This window comes from Trachinotus anak, unplaced genomic scaffold (assembly GCF_046630095.1).
Source record: "Trachinotus anak isolate AG129_WGS33_773 ecotype Australia unplaced genomic scaffold, CSIRO_AGI_Tana_v1 ptg000011l, whole genome shotgun sequence".
Classification (NCBI taxonomy): Eukaryota; Metazoa; Chordata; class Actinopteri; order Carangiformes; family Carangidae; genus Trachinotus; species Trachinotus anak.
Window position 1 is genome coordinate 17,687,625 of NW_027273862.1, and position 25,684 is coordinate 17,713,308.

Sequence of the window (25,684 nt, forward strand, 5' to 3'; positions counted from 1 at the left end):
TAGTATTTTGTAGCTCTGTGGGACTGCGAGACAAAACCGTGCTAATCATGCCACTATAATTGATTCTAAGACTACTTTCTTGTCTACTGGTGGTGCCATGGGCATTGCTGAAACCTTAACAATGGCATTATTCACAACGCCTCTTAAGTCTTACAATTACACTGGTTCAGTGCATGTTGAATGTGTCATCTAATTGAGATGAGAATAATAAAGATCATGCACTGACTTCCCGAGACTTAAACTCTAATCAGCTGTTTGGGGAGCAAGTGGATATTCTCAGTTAGCCTTACTGTGCAGTAATTAAGCTTTTTTAAGCTAATTTATAAATCCATTTTATATTTCAACATCTTATCATAGACATTCTGCTAACTACCAGGAGTCTTGTTACCTTCCCAAAAGAGGCATTGCCCAAGATGTACATGCACATCTTTAAATTGTTTGCATGTGCCAAGTAGTAAGTACCCGTGCTGAAAAATATGAAAAAATATTTGTTCCCAGTTCATGTATTATATGTACTGTAGACCTTTTTCAGTGAGTCATAAGCATAGTATAACTCTTTTTTTGCTCAACAAAAAGTGTTTAGTATGTTAGACTTAATTGCATAGCTTTGAACATAGTTTTGAGGAATTCTTGGGCCAGTTAGACTGCATGAAGATTGCATGCCCTCTACTATTGTATCCCCATGCACAAGCGCACCTACACATAGCTCTTTCCGACTCAAACTGCTGATCTGTGGCTGCAGCATAATACAATGCACTTGTGTGTGGTAATACAGGAGTTCAACAGTTGAGAAAATGTAGTGCTAAAGGAAAAGAGCTGTTTGATGGCAAGATGAAGTTGTGAAAATATTCAAAATAAAGCGTACATTTCAACTGATATTGGCTTTTTTTGGTGGGCATTTTTTGAAGTTGATGAAACACGTGCTTTCTGCTGACCCAGTCCACAGCAGTACATTGCTCAGCTTCTGTGCCTCTACTCATGTCTGCTTCTCCAAACTGAGAGTGCACCGATCTGAATTTACCGTAGCTACCGCATTTGGGTATCCTAGACTACCACCTATGTCAGCTTATGTTGTTTTGCACCAGAGTGGTTTTGCTTATCTTTTAAAGATAACATATTCTCACTGCCAATATTAGGCGTCCACTCTATGTTGGCAAATTGTTGGCAACATTCTGTGCTATGGAAGTAATTCAGAACCTCCTCTTTTCTATAACAAAAGCTTACAAAGATGGCAGCTGTAGATACAATTCCGTGTACCATGTACCAAACATCATCATGCCAACTTAAGTGTGCTAATGAATGGATATGTGCCAGTGTAACAGTCATCAGTGTGAACATCTCCTTTGATGCCTCATTGAGCAGAAAGCTCTTAAACAAAATGTTTGAAGTGTCGGCCTGTGTAATAATGATTTATAATTCTCTTGAACTAATGCAAAATTTGCTGCTAAAATTTTTTTGAAATAAAAATAAATTGTGCCCGGAGGGTCAGGCCAAGATTCAAAAGAAGATCACCCAAGAGCAGCAAATGATTTAATAAGCCACCAGCTCCACAAGGGCATGGAGAGGAGCAGAATGGAGAATTTCAAAGTGTGTCTAATTAACATCAGTTTATTACTATGTCAATCTCTTTGGCAAGAGCATGAATGAGGGGAGGGTTTAGAAATGTAGAACTGCTTCGCTTCAATATATGGACTAACACTTAACTCCTTAGGTTAATATAAAAGTCTTCTCCCAGCCTTCACAGAGAGAAAAATCCTTTTGCATGTTTCTACCCTGTCACAGCCAGACAAAATCTGAATCTCATCACAGCTAAGCTTAACTTTGTTTAAAAAAATCATTAAAAATAGAAAACAACTTCCAAGATTTTTCCATCACCATTATTCCTCAAGGAACGAGTAAATGAATATTTAATATCATTTGCATCTATATGATTGCATAGTAATTATCAGAATCCAAATGCTTGACAAGCTTGGTGTAATATAATTTGTAATATGTTAAATTTGCAGAGGAGACAATGTTGAAATCCTCAGACACCATGTTTTAATCTTATGTTGGTTTTTCATCACCACCACTGTGTCTACAGAGACAAGACATGTCCCCAACAGAAGGGAGCAAATCCTAAAGAGTCATGAGTAAAATCATCGCGCAACAGGAGCAATAAACACGTCTCATCTAATCTAAGAAAACAGAACGGTTTTTCGTACACTGTGTTATTTGTCTTTCTTGGTCCTATTAAGGTTTAAAATATGAACAAACTTCTCTGAGACAGTTGCAACAGGTCAGTTGGCATAGGGATTAAAAAAATGTAGCAAAGAGTCAATAAAATTCTCACCTTTTAGACTGAACAATTTACTGTGGTATGATCTTATTTATAATTTGTTCAGTTCAATAAATAGATATATAGACCTGATGACCTTTATTGGTGGCTTTATTAAGCATTGTGTAAGATCCAGGAACCAAATTGGAGCAAACAAATACTGCACAAACACAAATATGCAGCGGCATGCAAAAAATATATTCCTAAACATACACACACTGTTAAATTATACAATAACCAAATATGTGTTTTTGGATGCAGAAGGCAAGTTGGCGATCCATCAACATCACAAGACTCGTCAGCAGACGTCTGCTCAGAGATCCTGTGTCATTCCCCCATCTTTGGCCTCTTTAGTCAGTACATGTCTACACTTTAACTGTGTTTTCATAAAAGCTCTCATTTTAACATTGGGGTTTATCCAGTCTTGTTTTTCCAGCAGACTGCTGGATTGTTTTGGCAACTTAGTGTGACCTTTTTATCCTGAGGTGTGATGGCAGCACAGCCATGGTGGCATGAAGCATAGGGATCCTGCATCAACTTATGTTCTGGGCATTAAGTCATTTGCACAGTCAGCCACATGTTTCATAACATACTTGAGTACTGTAGAAAATTCATCCATGAAATCATAATTGAAATCACATTGAGATGCAAGAAGCTGCATTGACTGCTTGACTGGCGATCAACAGCAGCAACAATGTGGACACGCCAGTAGGCATGTGCAAAGACTGGGTCCTGCTGCTACCTGCCACTGTTAGACTCATTACTCAGTCACGTAGTAATAAATTAATCATTATTCATGACTCATTTTAAAAGTGATTGCTTTACTTATTACTTGCTGAAAGCAAATCTGTGACACAATTTGTCGTATTATCTGTGTGTTACACACCTATCATTGCATTAAGTCTTACCCTCAAATATAATGATAGGATGTTAAAGTTTGTGTGGGTTTTTTGAGTGAATATGGAAAGATAACCATTGCATTCAGTAATTTGACAAAATCGTGCTGCTTATTTGTCATCATTTCTCATCTGAGCAAACTAACAGGAAACTGGATAATAAGTAATTGCAAAAAAGTTCCCCGGTAATTTTTGTTTCAGCTGTTTGATGACATAGGTGAAAGGATATATTTAGATTAATAATTGAAAAAAAAGTTTATTGCTTCACTTGAGTGGAGAACATACAATATTTGTAAAAAAATAACTGGGGGCGAATGAGCCAGTGGCTCTTTCAGTACACACAATCCATATGTCCAGCTAAGTTGATTCACTGTCATACCTCAGAGAGCGCCTTGAGTGAGAGCAAGACACTAAATCACCCCCCCACCGCTTCACCCCTTCACCCCTCCCACCACACAACCCATTATTCAAAACTAATACAGTTTCATTAAAATAATCCAGATGAATGATTTAATGTTGCACTTTTTGAATTGTAAAGTGGTATACATTATTATGATGACACATTTGTTTGTTTCTTTTAACCCCCCCTGCCATCACACATTTACTGCTTGAGAGTCCCCTGGCACCCTTTCCTCAGAGTACACTCATGTTTACAACAAAGCCCCTCCACCCTTGCACATTTACATAAAAATATTCCTGAACCAATAGGGAGGCAGGAACAAAGTGGCTGCATCCGTAAGGTAGCAGACTTCAACTTCAATCCCCAACAGAAAAGGCAACATCCCCAAGTATTTCTGCCTCTATACCTTCATGTTAAATTCATGGTCCAGCAATACACACACACTATTATACTGTATTTGCACTCGCTCTTGGTGGGTGTGCAACTCTCCTGAATGTGGTAATGATTTAACAAGAGGGCTCATTTAAAAGCCACATGTCCAGGAAAACCCCAAGACAGCACTGCTGTACACAGGTAGTATCTTTAATTCAAGAGAATATCAAGATAAGGCAAGAAGCACACACCTACATGGACACGCACAGAGACAATAAGTAAGCTCACAGAGATGTAGTGTTTAGCTAAGTCATTTGTTCGCTCTATGTGTAAGCAACCAAATTAATTTAATGGTAGTTAGGCAATCAATTTGTAAAAAATTACACAAGAACATTTTACACAAAGCCTACAGGGAATACTGAGTAATTATCTGGAAATTATGTGGAGGTGTGAGTCTACTTTAGTTTGTGCCAGTGTAATAAAACTGTGAACAAGGAACTATTGCAAGGTGTTCAAATAGTCGGCAATAACATTTTCTGAATTGGGACTGACTCATCTTTTATCCAGATATTAATCCCTACAAGAAAAACACACACACACACACACACACACACACACAAACAATCCTGATTTCTGTGTACTTGTTTATGTTTAAAACCTAAGAATATGACATTTTTTTTACCAGAATAATTTTCAACACTTTGTCCCTCATCTCTAATACTCAGGTACTATAACATTTTCACTGGTGGAAACCTTAGTGCACGTGGGCAAGATGCATCTGTGAGGCTTCTTGAATTTGTAGCACTTGTACAGGTAGGTTTCAGTTTAATACACTATGTGTTGCATGATATATTCTTTTGATGTCTTGTATTTTAATTTTCCAACCAGAATATAATGGTGTAAGCAAACATCTACATAGTGAAATATTTCTGTTAAGATTGTAAGTGCACTTGGAGAATCCAAGTAGAAATCCATAGATCATATTACAAGACAGCTGCAACGATATCGCCATAAAAAGCAATGCAAATTATATTCATTGAATTACACAAATTACAGATGTAGCTCAAAACCTCTGAAAACGTGATGATGAATCCCTTTTTTTAACTTCTGGCTGATAATTCATCAGACTACAGTGGCAAAGTATTGGGCTTGTGAAAAATGCATGAATTACTAATTAATGAGGCATTCTCGCAACATTTACATATTCATAAAGGTGTGTAATTCACATATGCATGAGAGATCTGAGTGGTAGCTATGAGAGAATAACACATATTGCAAGAAACCTTTATTTTGTTAAATTCTTGAAAAAGCCGAGGGAGCAGAGATGCTTTTAAAAAACATTACGCATTTATTCTTCCCCACAGAAATGCAGTCAAATGCTTTGGGAGACAAATGCACCGAGGAGATGCAATGATGTGAAACAGTATGCAAAATTACATTTTCTGAAATATTGTCCCATGTGGATTTTCAAAAGTTCATTTAGCAACCCAGTGTTCCTAACAACTGTGCTCAGAAATCTGATTGATTTACATAGATAGAAATACATTTTCAGTATCATCTCAGTTCCGCAAGAAGACATGCAATACACTCTAGACAAACACATAACATCCATGTTTTTTAAAAAACAGGGGCATAGACATTACTTTCAGCTGTTGTTTTTTAGTTTTAAATTGTAATCTGAAGTCTTTAAGATGCTTGAAATAATAATTGAACAATAGGGATTAGCCATCATTAATTTATATCCAGGATAGTTGAAATCAACCAATAGCTGTGCCGTGATGTCAGCCTTTTGCAGACAAACACATTTCGGTGAAGCAGGTCCAAGATGGTTTGGCTGAAGTCAAGGCCTGTCCTTCTTCTGAAAGCGCCTCTCCATTGTTTCAACCTTCTCACAAGGGCTTTGTGAAAGCTGTCCCAAATATGGGTCAAAAAAGCACAAATAACATTCAGATGGTTCCTAGGCTCTCCTCACAGCTATGCACCAAAGAATGACAAGTCCAACAAAACCATGTTGAGTTTTTCACCCTGTGCCATTGTCTTTCCACATTAACTCCAAGCTGGGCCTTTTCAGCCAGGCCAGAGTTGTGTCAGGCCCACTCGGACACAGCCCAGCTCTAGCAGCAGGATTGGCCTATTCAAAATACCATGCAGAGTCTGATTCACTCCTTTATTCCATTACAAAAAATGGCTCTGGGATGCATTGTACTAAATGTCTAATGAGAATGTGCACGAATAACAAGTAAGAATGGTTTCTGTGGCCAAGTGGGCACATAGATTTCAAATTAAAATCCTTTGTTCTCCAGGTTATTGTTTTAGCTAAGAACAAGAAGAAAGTTATTTTTCCAAGGCCACAAATTTCTAGTTCAAAATGACTAGACTATTGACTTCTGATTTACTTGAAAAAAGAAAATGTGAAAATGCCAATGAGAATGATACTTGAGATACTTTAACCAGAAAACCAAAACTGAAACAAAAATTTTCACTGAATATTAACAGAAAATTAACTATTCAAGACACGGAACAAAAGAAAGCTGAAGTTCACTGAAGATGCAGTAAAGCTAACAACAAGAATGGAATTTCAGGATGCTTAAGTTTGAGTTTAACCTTGCAGGACTTTTGGAAGGCACTTCTGAGCATCAGGCGCAGGGTTTTGGCAGCTGCACAGGGAGCCTGGTGGGTCAGCCCTTCTCCGGGAGCTGCTACTCCACACTAATCTATTTTAAACCATCTGTGAAATTAGCAAGATTTCCTAAGTCCTTCACCTCCAAGGATTAAAACATTGCTAAGGGTCTGAGCTGTTCTTACATACTGTTCTTGTATACATGTTTGATGACTCTTGAGATGAATCCCAACATCATTTCTTTCACCTGTGCTGGAAGTAGATAGAAATAAGCTGAAAGTTACATGCATGTAAAGAATATTAAGCATCTGGTTTTCTGCAAGCTTGGAGTCAGATATGGGTAAAAATTTTATGTTTGACATTATTTTACCTGATGGCTGAAAATCAGGAAAAAGAGAACATAGACAGGTGTTACATGTCCTTACATCCAGTAACATCAGGGAGACCAAGTCTCAGCTGTTCTAAAGAGCCATACCTAGGCGCTGCACTGCCAGTACAATGAAGTCATGAGTCAACTCTAATGAGAAAATCAGATAAATAGCAGCTGTTCTCGGGGAAATGGTGTTGTCTGACAGATTCACTGGGTGCAACGGCTGTAGCATTGAGCAGATCCAAATGAGTAAAATATTGTTCCAGGCGCCCCTCACTGCTCCCCTTCCCTCCGGTGTTTAGTCATCAGAGTTGTGAAATAGCAGTCCTGCCGCTACACGACAGCATTGCTGTATTAATTAATATGCGCTGTTCAAACATACACATCTTTGTACAACAGTGACAGTTCATCCAAACAGGCCACTTACAAACTGCAGCATTACTCCAAACAGCTCAGCAGGCTCCCAGTTATTCCCTCCAACCTCTTATTTGGTTCACACAGAAATCTAATAGCACAATGCAAAGCAAAAACAGCTCAAAGATTTAAAAAATGTCTCATATTCACAATTAAAATATCACCAACTCAGCAGTGTTTTAATGGTGCACACTCACTCGCACAATAATGCAAAGACAAATACACAAAGCACAGAGCTTTTCTCCATGCCATTAGTTGTCATGCAGGCTTGGAAAATTACTATAAGATTTATTGTGCAGAGGTGTATGTCTAGTTTTCCATCTACTGCTGGAGCGCGCTTACACAGACATCTATTACAGACACTGCAGTTAAACTGTAGCTTTCATATGCCTGAGGGAAGGCTGCAAACAGAACAATGATAAAAGACAAAGTGATTGATTCAAACAACAAATGAAACAGTTTCCCCAAATGCTTAAAAGACTTTAGTTCCAGAGACTCTCTTTTTCTTTTCTGGTGATAAGTACGGCTAACACAGAGCTACAAGAACTGTAAATCAGTGTATGCTGACTTGTAATAACACAGACTCAGAATTTATTTGAGATGTTTTACCCCTTGCATCAAGCAAGACATTATTTAAAAAGGAAGCAGGGTGTAGAACTCATAATAATTATGATGATAATGAGCAATAGATGGCAGAGATCCAGAGAAGAGTGATGGACATAGTCTGGGCTTACAACTCTCAAGATGACCTCTGGCTCTGGCAGACACGCACACACACACACACACACACACACACACACACTGAGCTTTTACCCCTCAATGTCTGCTTTCAGGAGGTCAAGGATCCTTAGGACATCAGCTTGCACAGATCATTCTTGAAATCAAACCTCAGTGATCAGCTGCTGAGTAAATGTCCCTTTGCAGGTTGAATCTGCCAAACTGCATGTTGTGTAATATCTGAAGGAAATACAGAGGTGGTTTCCGCGTTACATTTTCAAGATTAAATTAGCTACATTAGCTAAATTAGCTACCAAAAGGTAAACATTACCATGTTTACCTTTTTATTGGTTTGTGCATGTGTTTCATGTGTTTCTATTTGTGATGCATTATGTCATGCTCACACTGGACACATCAAAAAGTTTAGTTTTATGTTTAAGTCTTCATAGAGTTTCTGCTTATGTGACAACGGCACATGGCATTAAAATATCGAACGGTGACTGGACAGTGACTTTTTCTTTGAACAGTGAATATTGTTCTGGAGTGATTAGGTGAAACAAGTGAGCATCCCGTCATTCAATCAAGTGGCTATCTTTAAGACGTCAACAATAATCGGTAAAAGTTGAATTATAAAATATATTATTGTTCTGCTCCCCTGTTATCACACATGCACACACACACACACACACACACACACACACACACAGACCTTTACTCCTGTGCTACCTGTGTGACTTCCGGTAGTTCTTTCCCCATGTGAAGCTGATTGGTCTGAACTACTTGTATCTGAAATACCTCTGATCCTGCCTAAACCATTGGATTGGAAAAGAAAAGATGGTATTGTTTCATTCCAAGTAAATAGTTTGGAGCCTGGCAAGATGGAAATTGTGGTGCCTTGCAATGTTAGGCTTGTTGGCTGGCAAGCAGGCAAATAACAGTAATGTTTCCATTACTTCCCCCATTGCACCTGCAGCTGACATGAGGTCAGAGGCTGGTAGTGCAGGGCCTGGCTCTGCTGTGCATTTTCTTGATGTAAAAAATTGCAGTATCCCACCTCCATGGGATGCCATTATCACTCTGTGATGTTTGTATACCTGTGTCTGTGTTGTCAAGGGGTTAACCACTATTTGGGAGACAGCACTTATGCCATGTTCACATGACATTACCATGTTGTTAAAATATGCAGCCCACTAGTTTATATAAATCACATCACTGTGCTGGCTCAGTGCGGATCCCAGTGCATAAGGTTCTGGCAAAAAAACACAGGTTTAACTTTTGCTGCAATGAAAATGAACTTTGTCTAACAATACTGTGTAATGACCAGTCAAGTGTATGTATATGTATAAATGCATAATCAGGATAAAGTATTTGTATACTTTACTCTGTATACTTGCTTTGATAACTTTATACAGTTAGAAAAACTGAAACTGGCCTTCCTGAATCATATTTCATCTTTCCACCAGTGCCTGAAATTTTTTTTCAATCCAGCGCCATTTTTGTATGACGCCCAATAACCACTGAAGCTGAGGCTTCTGCTCCTCATAGTTTGAAATAGGCAAACATAATCTAATGTCAGTCATAATCTACCTTTAGTTGTTTTGACATGCATTGATGTCAGAAATGGCCAGTGAATGGAGAGAGAACGTTGTGTATGGATATGGTCCAAAAATGTAGAGAGAAAACAGTGCACATGGCTTCATACATACATGTCCACATATTAATCAAACGTGTTAAGTTTTGTTTCTCAAATGTCAAAGTAAAATATTCATCATGCATCAGTGCTAGAATATCAGCCCTTGGGAACGTGGCACAAAAAGTCTCACCTAGGTTGTGTCCACTTTGCTGCAATGACATCATAAATGGGGCAAAGAGACTTAATGATAGAAGCAACAACTTTCTATTCAGACTTAAATTGGGTGTGTACAGCCCTGTAGCAAAAGTTGCACAATTGTATTTGGATATTATGGTACAATATAGGAAACACAAAACTCTAAACATGCTTTTAACTCTATTCATTACATGCTAAGTTATTGTTATTATTATTTTTTCTCCTTTTTTTTGCTTTTAGACAATTACAGATATTAATAATTATAGGCATTACTGACCTGTAAATATATCAATAACCTATTGTAATATCATAATTTAAAAGTTTTTAATAATAATGTCATAGTACTAATAGTGCTATTAACAACTGTTAGTAATGACAGGTTGACAGATTAAGGACAACAGTAAAGATGTCCAATATTAAGCAATAAGCTTTTAGATACCATTTCAAACCTCTTTACAAATAAATACATTATAATTAGGATAAGCACAATGAAGCTATTCATATTCAATGTTCAGGAAATGTTTCTGAGCTTTATTTACTATTACCTTGATGTGAGGTCAGTGTAAATACTTGGGAATAATGAGCATCAACAACAGGAAATTATTAGCTGGTAATTTTGATTTATAAAGTGGGGGTCATTCTGCCTTTAGGAGAAAGCTAAAAGAGAAGGAAAGTATGACAAAGGTTTATTGTATTCTCATGAGAATTTTAGGACTTTTTCACTGTCCTTATTATTCAGAAACTTGTATGTTCTGACGCCTCTGTTTTCTTACATTGCATACACCTGAATGGATTGAAATGATATGATGAATGCCTCCACAATAAAGATAATTACTCAAATCTTAAAACAAAATGTCTCTTTAATTTGTAGGTGTCAACAGCAGTACAAAAGATGGAGTGATGTGAGAAGCTTTCTGTAACACAATTTCTGTCTCTTTTACAGAAAAGGAGGAAATTCTTGAGGTAAATGAGCTTAAACAGGCAGTTATTCAGCCCACTGTTGCATTGTTACAATGGACTGAGACATACAGAAAATGGTGTTACATTATAATATGCCTGAATTGATCCTGTGGGGATAATTTAATCATATACAGTATCCACATTTCTGTGGTGCCTAGATGCACCCAAATGCATCACTCATTGGTTTGTTTTTACTTGATATAGTGTATTAATACTACCAAAGCTGAGGAGATTTCTCTCCACACACACCACTGTAAAATTATTCACCTTAAGTTTACCTCACGTCAATACTGCACATGGAAACTAAAGACTTGCTGGTGTACACTTTGAAGCCAAGCAAAACAAAACAAACATAAAAAAAATTTAGTAACATTTTCACTTTTTTTTTCATTTTAGCAATAATACCCCTAGCAAATAATTGATCTTTTGTACTGTATAAAGAAGAATGTGAACACAAATGTGATGGCAACATTTTTTTTTAAGTTGAATTAAAAACTTTACATTGGACTGTACAAGATATTATGATAAACTATTTACATATTCAGACATAAACTTTTTTCAAAGCAGCAACAGACACTATGTATTTCATTTCTCTAATAACACCCAAACAATACTTGCCATGGGCCTAGGTACCTGCCAGGGAAAAAAAAAAGAAAAAAAAAGATTTCTACGCAGAAAATTGTATCAGGCTGCCAGCAATTTCAAAACAATGGCTCCAGTGATAGAAGAGCCACACACAGTGTTGCTTGAGAGACAACTCTAAAAAGCAAAGTACCAAAGACAACTATAAATGTTGCCCTGAACATCAAATTTTACACTTCTGAACAGCAGCTAGCATGTCAGTCCAGCATGTCAGTGAATTGTGCTGATTAAATTAACACAGAGAACATTCCCACCATATACATCACAAAGTTCAGACAGAAAAAAAAAAAAAATCAAATTACAGTAAGTAATGTTGAAACAGCATACAAGCTTTTGTCTTCAGTTGTTCATTCAAACCATTTGCATGTCTAACAAGTGGATTAGGAGAAAACATTTGTGAGGGCTACCTTTGCAGATGGCTGGATAATCATGAACATGTTCATCAAGAATCAGCAACATAAAAAAACATGGCAAGGAGAGAATTAACTAAGAAGGCTGCACTATGTCGGTGCGTTTTGCCACATTAAAACAAATAAATATTTGCACGCTCCCACCTTAAAGAAAAAAAAAAAAAAAGCAAAAAAATCTAAAAACATCACTTGTGTTTGAAATAGTCATTCACAAAAACACCTTTGTTTTATTGTGATAATGTTAATGCAAGCAAGATGCATGCAGGTTTTTTCGGATGATATCAGCTCCTCAGAAGAAATTTGCCACATAATGAGTGCTGTAATAAACACAAAACACAAGTGAGGATATACAGCATACCACTTAGATTGTATCATGATTGGGAAAAAACACTGAATAATTCTTATACATCAAGTGCTTTCTGTTTAAATGAGTACCTTACTTGAAATGACTCCTCTATGTTAACAAGTCTAATGAGTATAGCTTTTTATTTTGATTGGTTCTTTGAATAGTCCGGGGAAGGTTATCAAAACATAAGCAAGTGAGGTGCTTCTCTCTGTCTCAGGTCCAATACTGCTCTCTTCCAATAAGCAGAAAAATTCAGCATCTACATGAGGTACAGTGACTTGTCAGGTTTTAAAAACATGAAACCATGTACAAAAATAAAACATAAAAAAGAAAATAAAATAGAACAGCCAAATACATAACTTATACTTCACTAATGAACAAAAATATATTTCCTATGTTATATTTACAATAAAATCTAAATGAGATGGTGAATTCACTGAAAACCATATTAGCTCCAATTCTTCGAATCTGTTTTTTTTTTTTCGTTGATTGTCCATGTTGTTGTTTTACTGACAATTTTAGAGCCAGCAGTGGCTAATAATAAATACAATATGTTGATACTCTACAGTTTCAAATACAATATACAATGCACTGAAGTCTGAAGTCTGGTGTTTCACGTCTAACCGAGCCTGCTGTTGAATTTTCTACTCACTTTCTTGTGCTGAGTGTCTCCCCTAGGCAGCCCTGAAGCTTAAAGAAAGTGTTCATTCATCATCATGTGTCTTTGCATAAATAAACAAAATAAGTAGACAAAAAAAAAAAAGACTCAAATTTGGCAACTGTGAGAGCAAACCCACTTGAGTCCAACTGGGTAATTTTGTTCATTCATGGTGTTTTTCCTCAAACAGCTTCACATTAATCAGAATTGATAAAAATACAATTTATATCCAGTGCTTATAACACTTATGAAACATCGTCTCCTCATGAGTTCTTGTCATTTTTTTCCTTTTTTTTTTGTCTTTTTTTTTTTTTTTCACTATATAAGCACAGTCAAGTTTCAGTTCTGTGAAGAGTCCTTTTTAACTACCAGCCAACTAAAGCAATGTGGCATGGTCATGAAAATATTTACAGTCACATACAAATCAATCTAACCACCAGCAAACAGGAGCAAACAGCTTAAAAATACCAAACAGGTTGACTTGGAAGGAAATCCACTTGGGTTTGTTTGTAGGAGAGCATCCTTAAAATTTTTTGTACCTCAAAATGAGAACAATGTAGAAAAGATGTGATGGGAAAAAAAATAGGAATTATTAATGAGTGGTGGTTAAAAAAACCTACAAGACTTAATATAAATGCTTCCAAGAAGTAGAAACAATGCAAGTCAGCACTGAATGGGTATTGACAATGCGAGTACAGAAGATAACAGTGCTAAAGAGATATAAAGAGCCATCTGTACCAATTAGAGCTGGGAGAAAAATGCAGTGACCAGCAGTGGGGATCTTAAAAGTTAAATACAGTGATCAGCCATTCAGATCCTTCCAAAAGCTCTGCTCTCATTCTGAAATGGACAGGTTCAAGGGCAAGGGAGGGGAATAGCTGGACTCATGCATTAATAATGCTGTATTTCAGATGATACCCAGTCGTCAGTCATTTTAATAATCCCCCACAGCTTGATGTACTTGTTCCATCTGCTCGCCAGCGCCTGGTGATTGGGCCAGGGTGGGAGCCCTGTTGAGGCCTTACTTCCAGCACTTTGATGGAGAGCACAATGAGGGACACACACCCCATCTTTATTGTTTCCCACCCCTCCCTGGTGTTTTCTCCTTCTCTGAGCCAGATGGCGCCCCCTGGGTTCTGAGGTTGCCACAGGCAGGGGTCAGAGCAGGGCATGGCAGGGAGGGGAGCCACTTAGACCTTCTGCCCTGTAAAGAGGATCTGATTGGCAACATCAAGGCCTTGACCGCTAGAGGAGCTTTATCTAGCTGCAGTCTTCAGAAGGTCACTGCTTGTCAGCTTTTTTTAGGAGAGAGACTTTGTTCTTGTTGTTTCTGAGTCATTGCATGATGTCTTCTTTAAATGCAAGAGATAAGTGCATTCTAAAAGCTGAGATTATTAGGAACAATAAAATAAGGCTCAAGGTGGCAGAAAGATGTAAGTAAATAAAGAAGTGAATATGTAAGTGCATTTGTGCAAAATCTGTGTTTTTAAGTCACCTTTGTCAAATGTATATGACAAGGTTATTTAAGAAAAATATGATTTTAGTCTTTCCTCTTGGTTTAGAAATATCCACACAAACTGGCACTTCTTTTAAGACTGCTTCAGTAATCAACTCATTGCATCAACCCCATGACTGTGCTCTGCTTTAAGACTTCTTAGTGTCAGTTCAAGATTTACAATGTCTAAAAAGAATTAAGATTGAAAAAACATGAAGTTCTAAGACCTAAGACTTTAAACTTGCCGTCCAAATGGGGCTAAAGTGTTTAAGAGAACATACTGTAGCAACACATTGTACAACATCAATTTGAGGTTGTAATGCCCCCAAAGCTGCCTTTCACTGCTGTTCCAATCCCACAGATTGGAGGCCTTTGGCCTTTTAGCATTCTGGCCTGATTACAATCACTCTGATTAAGAACTTGGTGAGTCAGACTGGGTTGCAGAGCTGGAAATGAGTGAAGGATGCCACAGTGCTCTGTGTGGACTGGGATGAGGAAATGAAAGGGCTGGCCGGTTTCATTGATGATCACTGCATTGGACTCCCTGGAGAACAGCTAGCATCAGAGGCTACCAACCCAAGATGTCACATACTGTAACCTCCTGCAGAGCCTGCTGCCTCCAAGTTCCTGAGTTTCATTTGTTTATTCTCTTAGGGTAAATTAAAGAAAGACTGGATAATGAAGCTGCATTAAGAGATCAAGAGATTGTCTAAGACTCATGAAGCCTCTCCCAAAAGACTTTGAAGATTTTAGAAACAACTTGAAATGTTTGGCACTTCTGCACTAAATCTTTTATAAGAACAATCAACAACAAAAACATGAATAATAATAATAATAATAATAATAATAATAATAATAATAATAATGTGTAATTTCCCTCCATATTAAGTTGGAATCACCCCTTATGAATTTTGAGATATTTTTTACTGTTAATATTTTACTCTTGATTTTAAACATTCACAAGCTGTTGGCTGGCACACTATACCTGAGTGAGTATATTATTCCCATCTTGAACAGTTCTATAATATATCAAAATTATCTAATTGAAGAGGAAAACAAGGTAAATTACTGTAAGATTCAAATCTTATATCAAATACTAATATTTGATGTATGTATCAAATATCAAATGTTCAATTTCAAGTTCCGTCTTTTGTTCTAGGCAATAAACTAATCGTGTACATGTCCATGATCACAATGAAAAAAATAAACAATGAGAAACAAACAAAAAAAAAAAATTTACCTCAACCAAACTGCTTCACACACTTGAAGAAACACTTAAGACCAAATAGCTTTCGATTCTGATGAAGCCACATCTGCATGCTGGCTCCTAAATGATACATTATTATTATTTTTTTAAAAACATTTTTAAACCTTTGTGGTGTAGTTTTTGTTTTCTTTTGCTCATTCCCTCAGATCAGGCTAGCCCTCTGGGCGTCCTCCTGTATGAGTGTTGTGTCTCCATTGGCCTCTTTGATCAAAGAGGTCTCAGTTGGCGCTGACTGGCTCTTGTGTGTCATTTTCACTGCTATAGTCTGATTTGGGCTCATCCTCAAAATCCTCGTACATGTCCATCTCATCCTCGCCATTGACCGGCTCACTGTTGTTTGCCATTGTGTTGGGCTCTAGCTTCATGTTGTAGGTGCTCTGAATGACAGGAATGGATGGCTCAGGACTCGCGGAGGCACTCGAGCACTCTGATGTCATCTGAGGTGAGGGTGTGGTGGTCGCCATGGTGATGGCCCCAGGATAGACCATACTGGCGCTGGTAGTGATGGGAATCTGTGGTGGCTGTCTGGATGTAGGAGAAAGATACAATATACATTAATCATACTTTCACAACTTACTTTTGACAGAAATTTGACCTTCAAAAATGATCAGAGAACGGATGGAAAGAAAGCTTAAAGTGTTGCTGAAAGACAGGGAGCTGCTTAAGGTAGTAGGGTGAAAAAACTATATGTATTTTTTTGTTGCAGGACTTAAACTGAGATGGCTGGATTAGGGGTTTCCCACAGCAGTCTGCTTGAAGCCAGAAGCTCTGTGAAAATGATTTGGGAAAAGAGAGGTTCTCCTGACAGCTCCCGTTTTGAGCTGTTCAGAAACACGACCCAGTTTATTGGTGACATAAAACCAATACGTGGTTAGTGCTGCTCTTGTCTGCTGTTGTGCTGGATGATTGATACTCCAGCCACTGAAGCTTATGACTGACATGGGAACACCTGGAGAAGGGCTCTCCTGCTAACCACACACAGTAAATTAAAGTGTTAAGCTCAGACTGCTGCCCTCCAGGCTTCTGTAAGTCTACACTTAGAGCTTATATCCTGCAATAATGTCTGCACTTTATGCTCCATTTGTAGACTGCTATTGTCTTGAATTATGGAATCACAGCTATTGAAAAACACTGTTTTAATGGTCATGTTTAATTGGTCAAAACCAATACAGTAGAGGGTAACTCAACACTTGCTTTTGGAAAGGGTGTTTCTATTGTAGAAGCACAGGCTGCAGGGAAGTGAAAAGCTACAGTCCAGTTGTTTGTGTGTTAGTGTGATTAGATGGTGGAATTTGTGACTGCATGCCTACCCCACAGTGAAGAATTGCCTCATCTCTTGTCTCCGTGAGCGCATCATCTGCTTGTACTCTCCAATGCGGAGTTTCTTCCCGTCAATAATGCAGGTCCTCTTAGGCCGCGGCTTGTACTTATAGTTAGGGTACTTCTCTAGGTGGAGCTTACTCAGACGGGCCTGCTCCTCATAGTATGGCTGCTTGTCCTGGTTAGACATGCCCTTCCACCGAGAACCTACACAATGCAGTAGAGTGAGATTTCAGAATTTGAACACAAGCAGAAAAAAAAACAATTTAAGTAATAGCTTTTTATTATACTAAAACTGGGGAGTCAGAGACCTTCCAGTCAAAAGAACCAATTTTATTTTAAGATTCACAATCCAGTCACATTTTACCGCATTGGCTCAGAGCTTAATTTAAAACTGAACTCTCCTTAACAAGGGTAGTTTTCTAGCACAGTCATGTGCCAAGATTTATTGTCCATTCCACACCAACCCCTTGATAGCCCTGCCTATGCACATCATCTGAGACGAGACATACTTCGATATCACATAGTAAGAAACAACAAACTAGTGTAGTAAATACTACAGCTCTGTGAAGTGTGCTACCAGGTACTGGATGACAGCACTTTTAACAGCTCTGATGTATGGACTCCAATGCTGAGGGGACAAGACCCATTTAGCCTCTGTCATTTTTCATGACAAACACTTATGGTAGCGATGGGCTATAAATCCATCTGTATGGTGAGGTGAACTGATTCACAGTGGCCTACAAGATAACACACCTTCGCTCCTTTAGTTACTGGCTGCTTTTTCAGGTCAGCTTTACTTACCAGTGCAGAATAAACCCACATTTAAATGTACAAAATGCTTGCTAAGTCTGTAAGGTATTACCAAAACTCAGAGTGATTAAGGAAATCTCATAAAATATCTGCTCTCTTACACAGAAAAGTAGTTCTCCACCTCTACAGTGCGTCATGAAGGAAGCTGTAAACACTGCATATTTATCACTTTTATCAGCCTATAAATATTCACTGGACCTGATTTAGAAGGTCTTACCCAAAATCTTGCTTATGTTGGAGTTGTGCATGTCAGGGAAGGCCTGGAGAATCTTGCGCCGCTCATCCTTGGCCCACACCATGAATGCATTCATCGGCCTTTTAATATGGGGTTCGTTGTTGTTCCTTCCTCGAGATTCCCTGAAGACTCGTGCCTCAGTAGATCCAGCGCCTCCTGTTGGCCAACAATAATAGGGTTGGGGTTTATCTGCAGAGCCATTGACTTCCTTGGACCCTGGAATAGCCAGAGCAGGAACAAGAAGAGAGAGCGAGGCAAGACATTGATTAAATGACGAGCCATCTTCAAACTCTCTTAATCTACTATTATCGCTGCCAGCATCATCATGAACACAGTTTCAGATGAGTGCAGGGCTACAGACCCTCCTAGAGGGTCTAGACTTTCTATTGAGTGGAAAATCTGACTTGACAGTGCAATACAAGTGAATACAATGTCAGTTTAAGAGGGTCTATCCAAAACCAAAAGAGGAAGACCTTGGACTTAAATGGCACTTAAATATTTTGACTGCAAGAATTCACACTTCTCTTCTCTGCTACATACATTTCAATTTGATACTTGAGGCAGTCTTTGAAAAAATCAGAGGGAAGCTGGAAAATCTTAATAAAGCATTCTTCCAACATTTTAAAATATATATGCACAAATAAATTCAGACAGGCTTTTTCTTCATTCCCTCTCACTCTCCTTGTAGACACACACACACACGCACACACACACAAACAAACAAACCAGGCTCACATTTGCGATGAGAGAGTGTGCCGTTTCTGCAAAGTGCTGTTTCTCAATCAGGGCATTCACAATCAGCATAAGAGAGTTTCTCTCAGTATTAAACTGTACATCAGACTGATAATGATTTCTGTTTGCATGCGCATTTGCTTCCTTTTATATGTAAGATGTGAAAGAATTAAATAAAAGCAGTATGAATATTTAAACAAACAAAAACATGTTGATAAACAAGGCTTGAAAAATAAGACAAAAAAAGCCTTCCATATGCTACGATACATCTTTAATGATCTCAAATCTGGAAAAGAAAGCTTGGGATGACTCATGCATATTTCATCATCCACATGTGAATCTTTCTCATTAAACCATTCCACTAGCAGCCTTGGCACATGTTACCTGGGGTTTGATTTCTATTATTATTTCAGCTGATAAACAAAATCAAACTCTTAATGAGTAATGGAGGGCTGTGCAGAGGCATTAATTCCAAATCCACAGAAACCTCGCTCTGCTCTAATCACTGAAGACGCCGAAGAGTGTCTTCACTTCGGAAAAACAAGTCTTCTTTTCAAAACTGTTATAGAAGACAAGTGCTGAAAAGGCAATATATGTAATCACAGAACCATCACCTATAATTGAGATGGGGCTGTGGTGGAAGTTGGATTACATGCACAGTGTGTTTGAAGTCCAGCTGCCCACTGGGAGACCTGTTTCTCCCAGTACAAAGGCACCTCAAATCAGTTTTCACCAGCTCATGTTTAACAGTCAAACAGCCACATTTGTGATGGACAGAAGCTTGCCTTCATCTGGGAGGCCGGTGAAAAATATATTTTCACATGCACTTGAAGCTGCCCACATAATTCTGCTCTTATTGACATATAGTTCTGGCCAATGGAAGTAACAATCTCAATCAAGTCATAATCATCATAATTAAGCGCATTTGCTCGTCTCGTCTTAAAATCACATTTCTGTCTTCAGCAAATGCACATTAAGAGAAAATATGGAGAAAATTATGCGTAAGATAACATTTTTGGGGGCAAATAGAAAACCTCTTAATGTTAGTATCTCTGAAATATAGGTTAATGAATATATAACCTTTATTTAAAAAAGCCGTAGATCATTTGTTTTCAAATGTTACATTTAACTTCTGTTACCTTATACTGAATGATATATTTTGACTGAAGTTTGAAGTTTTTCTTTTTTCTTTTTTCTTCTTCATCATGGAGCTGACAGAGAAAGCCTAGTATTCTAAACCTCTGCCTTTTCTAAGTCTCTCATTTTAATTATACATGGAATGGTCCCAAAATGAAACATGAATAGAAGTATATGTACGTACACATGGACAGCATGCACAGAAATAGTAAATCAGATCATTTAAAAGGTGTTTTGTGTCACTTTTGTAAACACTTTCTCAAACTGTGCAGGTGCTGTGTCATATTCTGTCTGTTTGCTTTTGCCTCCCAGAATGCTATAGGCCCTAAAGCCATCATGAATTCAAAAATAATACACTACCTTTGCTGCCACCGCGGCCCACAGTACGTTAATTTCATTTAGCATGCACTCACTGTACAGGATGAATTGATTTCACTTTGTTTGGTTTTGACAACCATGTTTATTGTGCAATGAAATGTGGTGTGGCGGAGGGCTGACAGTATCCATCAACGCGGGGCAATCTGCTGACTGCCGGGGCCAGATGAAGGTATTCATTAGCTCAGGAGCGCAGCGCTCACTCAGACACGACAGCCAGTGTCTGCACCCCGGGATCGCTTGCTGTAATTTACGATGCTTCCCGTGCCATTACTCTATCACTGACACTGATTCAGCAATTTATATACTGGTGTGCATGCATACGGGCAGAGGTGAGCTTCTTACAGGGAGGGGGACAAAACAACTGCCTGCCATCAGCTAGTGCCACATCCATAGTTAGCCAGGAAACCAGCCACGTGACTTGGTTCATTGGAGGGTAGCCAGATGAGGTATGGCACATGGTAAAGAGCCTACCTGCTCTGCCTGACGCTACATAAAGACACTGAAATGCACAACAGCAGTGTTACATCACTTACTTTCATCTGCACTGAGGCAGGTGCTTTGGTCCTGGATGTGTAAAGAGCAAAGTGATGAAAGTTTCAAGCTGACCCAGGCCTAAGACTGCCCCTGGGAACCCAACAGCCTAACACAGAGTTTGACCTTTGACCTGAAATAATATCTAAGTCTTCACTGCAAAATTACTGAGGACAGTGCAAACGTTGCAGAAAAACATCCAAGACTTAATGTGTGGAAAAAATTGCCGCCCCCCATCCAGCCGCCGTAATATATATGACTTAATCAGATGCATCCTGTGTATTAGCAGCCAGTCTTAGAAAATCCCTAGAAACTGCAACATGCAATTTGCCTCAACATTGTTTCTGTCTTTTCATTGAAAATCATGACACTGCTCTGACATTTTGCAAATGAGCACTAACTATTTTTTTCCAGGAGGGGCAGGACATTTAGGAATCAGTTAGTTAGGTGTGTGATTGTGTAAATAAACACAGATGTTTAGCAGTGACAGGGGCAGGCCCCCTGGGTGGTAGCTGGGGAGGGAGCGAAACAGAGGGAGAGCTGCTTAATAGAATTTATTGTGATTCATGAGGCCTGCAGCTCAAGTGTGACAGAGCGATATGAGAATCCCCTTTTAATTTGTCTCTCCTGGAAACACTACAGATGAGCAGCATGAATTACAGTGAGAAAGAATGATTGTGTGTGTGCACGGAGCGTGGGGGGGTGTGGGGTGAGGGATAAAAAATGAAGAAAGGAGAGCAAATAACGAGGAAGTAGGAAAAAAAAAGAGAGAAATAGAGAGAGAATCTAGTGAGGCCCAAACGCCTATCACACCTGTGAGCTGCAGGCTCAGACTCGACCATGTACCAAGCCAGAGGGTAGCACTGCCCCGGCCGTCCCCTCTCCTCCCCCTTTCCTCCTCCTTACTCATCTTTGTTCTGCGGGCAGACACATAATGTCACCCAGGAATCCGCATAAGAGGATGAGCCTCAGTGAGCAGGCAACAATCACGCGAACCTGCCAAGCCCTCCCTGTTGGGATCAAATCTAACACCTCTGACTGAAGGCATTTACTGCTGACAATAGAGCCTCTCCCTCAGAGCAGGATCAGGCTAGATTAATGTGTATGGACAGACAGGACACGGCGCTCAGTGCCCCTGCTCTAGCCTGAGCTCATAGCAATTAAACCATTACAAATTACAAGTGATATAAGCCCTATTATAACATGCCAATCCTTTTTTTTCTTTTACAGTCAGGATGATTTGAGTTTTCTGGAGCCTGTGTGTGTGTGTGTGTGTGTGTGTGTGTGTGTGTGTGTCTGTGTGTACATGTTAACTTGGGAACAAACAGCCAACCTGTTTCAACATGCAGGCAATGGCTTTCACTTTTGCCTGCTCTATCCCCTCTCTTGTGCATTTAGCCTAAAAGTGGTGTCTAATCTTTCACAACATCCAAGCTTTGCACTCACAAAAAGAGATGCGTGCACACACAGAAAAACAGGATCACACAGAAATATCTTCTTTCGGGGCTAAATTTAAATTTCAAATAGCCAACTTCAAAACAAAACTTTCTTATTGATTGTGTTGACCTATTCAACTATTGTTGTTGCGACTGGATCAATCATGTCTGAGCCTCCTCATCTCAGCCTTCTCTAAGGAAAAGTCCTCAGCAATAAAAGCCAGAGCTTGATTCCCACAGCCTCACAGTGCAAGGGAAACAGCAACAAAGACCTCTTCAAACAATCAACTCATAAAACTTTGGAACAGCACGAAACCCATCAACAGTGATCTATAACAACAATGCAACACTACTGTTCTTCTCATCCTATTCCACGAGGACTCTGTTAGAGACACTGTTTGGCTGAAGCCTCATCTTTTCTCACTCTCTGGTTGATATTATCGCACTGAGCGTTTAGATTAATTCTGTTTCCTGTCTCCACATATCTCTCAACAACCTCTTTGTTCTCTGCGGACCCTCAGTGGTGGGGGTGGTTTAGACAAACATACAGCCTCAGCTACACAGCAACTCCATACTGCCATATGTGAATGAACAAAGGGCCTGGCTGGGCTGAGGCCTTTGTGGTACTTGGTAATATTTTCATGAGAGCTTAAAAAGACCTAATGAAATTTGCGGTGGGATCGTGCGTTTGGCTCGTGGCTTCGTAAAATGAAGGAAATCCTATCTATTTCCATTCCTTTGCCACTTTTTTCCAGTCTTATTCGTTAGGACTTTGGTTGATGCATGCTTTGCAAATATTAGCTTAAGCAACCTAAAGCTTTCTGTGAACTGCTGTGATGACAGAGGTGCGCTGTGCACAGGGCCTGCTCAGTGTGGCTGCTCTGTTCTAGAGGGAAAGCTGCTTCACACCAAGGGGCTTTCACACCCTATGTAAGGGTTGGGAGTTACACCCAGTAATTTTCCTTTTTCAGGAAACACCAACGTATATACAGTGTGTTCTGAATTACAGAGGAAAAGTGTGTTGAAATACAAACGAGATTCCAAATTAATTTCCCTCCTTCTGTACCAAAAAGCTCCCAAAAATAATTACATTTAAGACTTTAATCATGAATTGCAAAAATGTTCAGTAAGGATTTTGCAGATCAAAGACACACAGATGGCTGGGATAAAACTATAAATACTTTTATGACGTATTGGTCATATATGTATTGCTTTAGTAGAAAATTAAAATAAAAATAAAATAAAAATGGACTATATTTTTGTATCCTAACTACTTGTTGAAAAATAGGGTTTCAAATGCTATTTAAACAACTATAATATGTAAGGCTAAAAAACAAATGTAACCCTGTTTTAACCCTGACATATGCATGACCTTTGACCTGCAAATCAGCAAATCAGTGCTTTCTAGGTTATTAAAGAAAGCACAAATAACCGGCAATTAGATAGTTACTGTATGTTTCTACACTATACATCAAGGCATGCCCGGGAGCCGAGCCACCATTGGTTCAAGCAGAAGAAAATCCTCACAATAAGGATTTCAAAGTAAACATCTTCTCAGAAGAGTAAACACTTTGTGGTTCACATCATTTGACCGTATGTGTTTTCCTGTTGGTGAAGCTGAAGAAGACAGACAGATATATTTGTGGCATAAGAGGAGAAATGTTAACTGTGTGTTCTGAGTTATGTGTACTGCTGTGGCTCCCAGCCATTTCCCCCTGGGAAGAGGACCTCTCCTCTCCTCTAACCTCTGCTTGCTCCTAATCCATAGCCCACTGGGAACACTGATGTGAGGCGTCTGGCGAGAGCCTTTCCCTCGGCCCTGAGCAGGACTTAAAAGGACACAACTGCCCTGGTGTGTGCTCTGTTTTGGTCCTGACTCCACAGCAGCCACAGAAAGAAGGTTCCCACTGGCAGAATGAGCACTGTATGCACATCTGTCCGAGGAGTCAGACGGGTGGGATGGGATCTGCTCCTGTGGCTCACATGGGAAAAATGTCAATGAATCCTCTAAATACACCTCTAATTCTCATCTACAGGATTGGGTGTGATGTGAAACTAGACAAGTAAAAAAAGATGTTTGCTTTGGAGTTGGTAAACAAAATTTTTTATGGGGAGTTAAAAAAAAGTTTTTTATTTTTTATTTTTTATAAAAGTCTGTGTGAACCAATTATGCAGGAGCATTTACTCCTAAAAACTGACGGGAAATGTGTCTAAAATTCTATTTAAAGTTGTTGATGGGTTACATTGTCCTGAGAAATATCTTTCCTTCTGCCTTCAGACTCTTTGAGGCATCAAAGATGAGTCAGAACCATTTTCCTCTTTGCTCTGGCTCTGAAGTGCCATGGAAACTGCCACAAATATTTATGTCGGACAAACATTGGTGCACCGAGGTACTCCTTGCTCCTGTGTAGGAGCCAGCGTCACAAAAGGAGATGACGCTTTGTCACACTGGTGCAACCCGAATTTACACCCCTGTGCCCAGGACCTCAAACAAGCACAACGGCAACAGGAGCCGAGCTTGGAAAAAAGCCAGCTTTGTCCTCAGACACCCTTGTCCTCCGCTCACCTACCTGTGAAAACCTTGGAGCCACGGCTCATTTCAAACGGCATTCACCCCAACCCCCACATCTCTCTTACACACATGCACATGTTTCTGCACACACCCACACAAACCAATCCACCAGCCTAATTCTGAAGCACATGGAGTAGTGGACTTTATCAGCCATCAAAACTCCCCATGGTTCCAAAATTTAGGGTTAGTCTGGAGTGTTCAACATTTTTAAAACTTTAGCCCAGTTAGTTTTTGTGAAATGGTATGGATTATCTGGAAACATAACCTCATCGGATGTAGAAGCAGTCAGAGAGCAGCTCATATGGCCTTACCATCTAGATCCTCTGGCCTGGTGAGGTCAATAACTCTGTGTCCGATCTTTCCTTCCTCACCCAGCTTGCCAAGGTGGTGCCCAATGCTCTCAAAATGTGCCCTCTCCTGCAGGAAAATACAAACAGTCAGGTACACAAACAAACACATATATGCACATTTTTACAGTGATACAATTGTAAAAAAAAAAACAAACCAAAAAAAAACAACCCCATCAGGAATCTGAAATTTCGAAAAGAGTAAAAGTGTCTTTGATAAATGGATGTTCTTTTGAAGAGCTGCTCTTTTGACATGAGCTAGATGTAGTTTTTTCCTCTCTCATCTCTCTATTCAGCAGCTGCTATAATGGATGACAGGAGGCAGAGAGACAGTGAGGGCCAGGGGTGCTGTAAATAGATTTACAGAAGGATACTTTGTGATCCCAAGCACACAATGGGGCCGTGGCCCTCTTTGCAGTGCTCAGATTTTCCTCTGTAATCTTCTCCTTACATCCTCCCTTCCAGTCTACA

General features: G+C 39.1%; 1 protein-coding gene across 11 annotated transcripts in view; it reads right to left on the reverse strand.

Annotated features, from left to right (window-relative positions):
* Positions 1-10,776: 10,776 nt before the first annotated feature.
* sox6 (SRY-box transcription factor 6) overlaps positions 10,777-25,684 on the reverse strand; it is a 135,518-nt gene continuing 120,610 nt past the window's right edge. For 9 of the 11 annotated variants that reach the window (XM_071488591.1, XM_071488587.1, XM_071488584.1 and 6 more), the window contains 4 exons: positions 25,178-25,283; positions 18,063-18,296; positions 17,023-17,239; positions 10,777-16,237 (listed from right to left, as the gene is read on the reverse strand). In XM_071488591.1, coding sequence (XP_071344692.1) covers positions 15,931-16,237; positions 17,023-17,239; positions 18,063-18,296; positions 25,178-25,283 — 864 coding nt within the window. In that variant the 3' untranslated portion in view covers positions 10,777-15,930. The remainder of the gene's footprint in view (positions 16,238-17,022; positions 17,240-18,062; positions 18,297-25,177; positions 25,284-25,684) is intronic. The other 2 variants (XM_071488589.1, XM_071488590.1) reach the window with 1 other exon arrangement.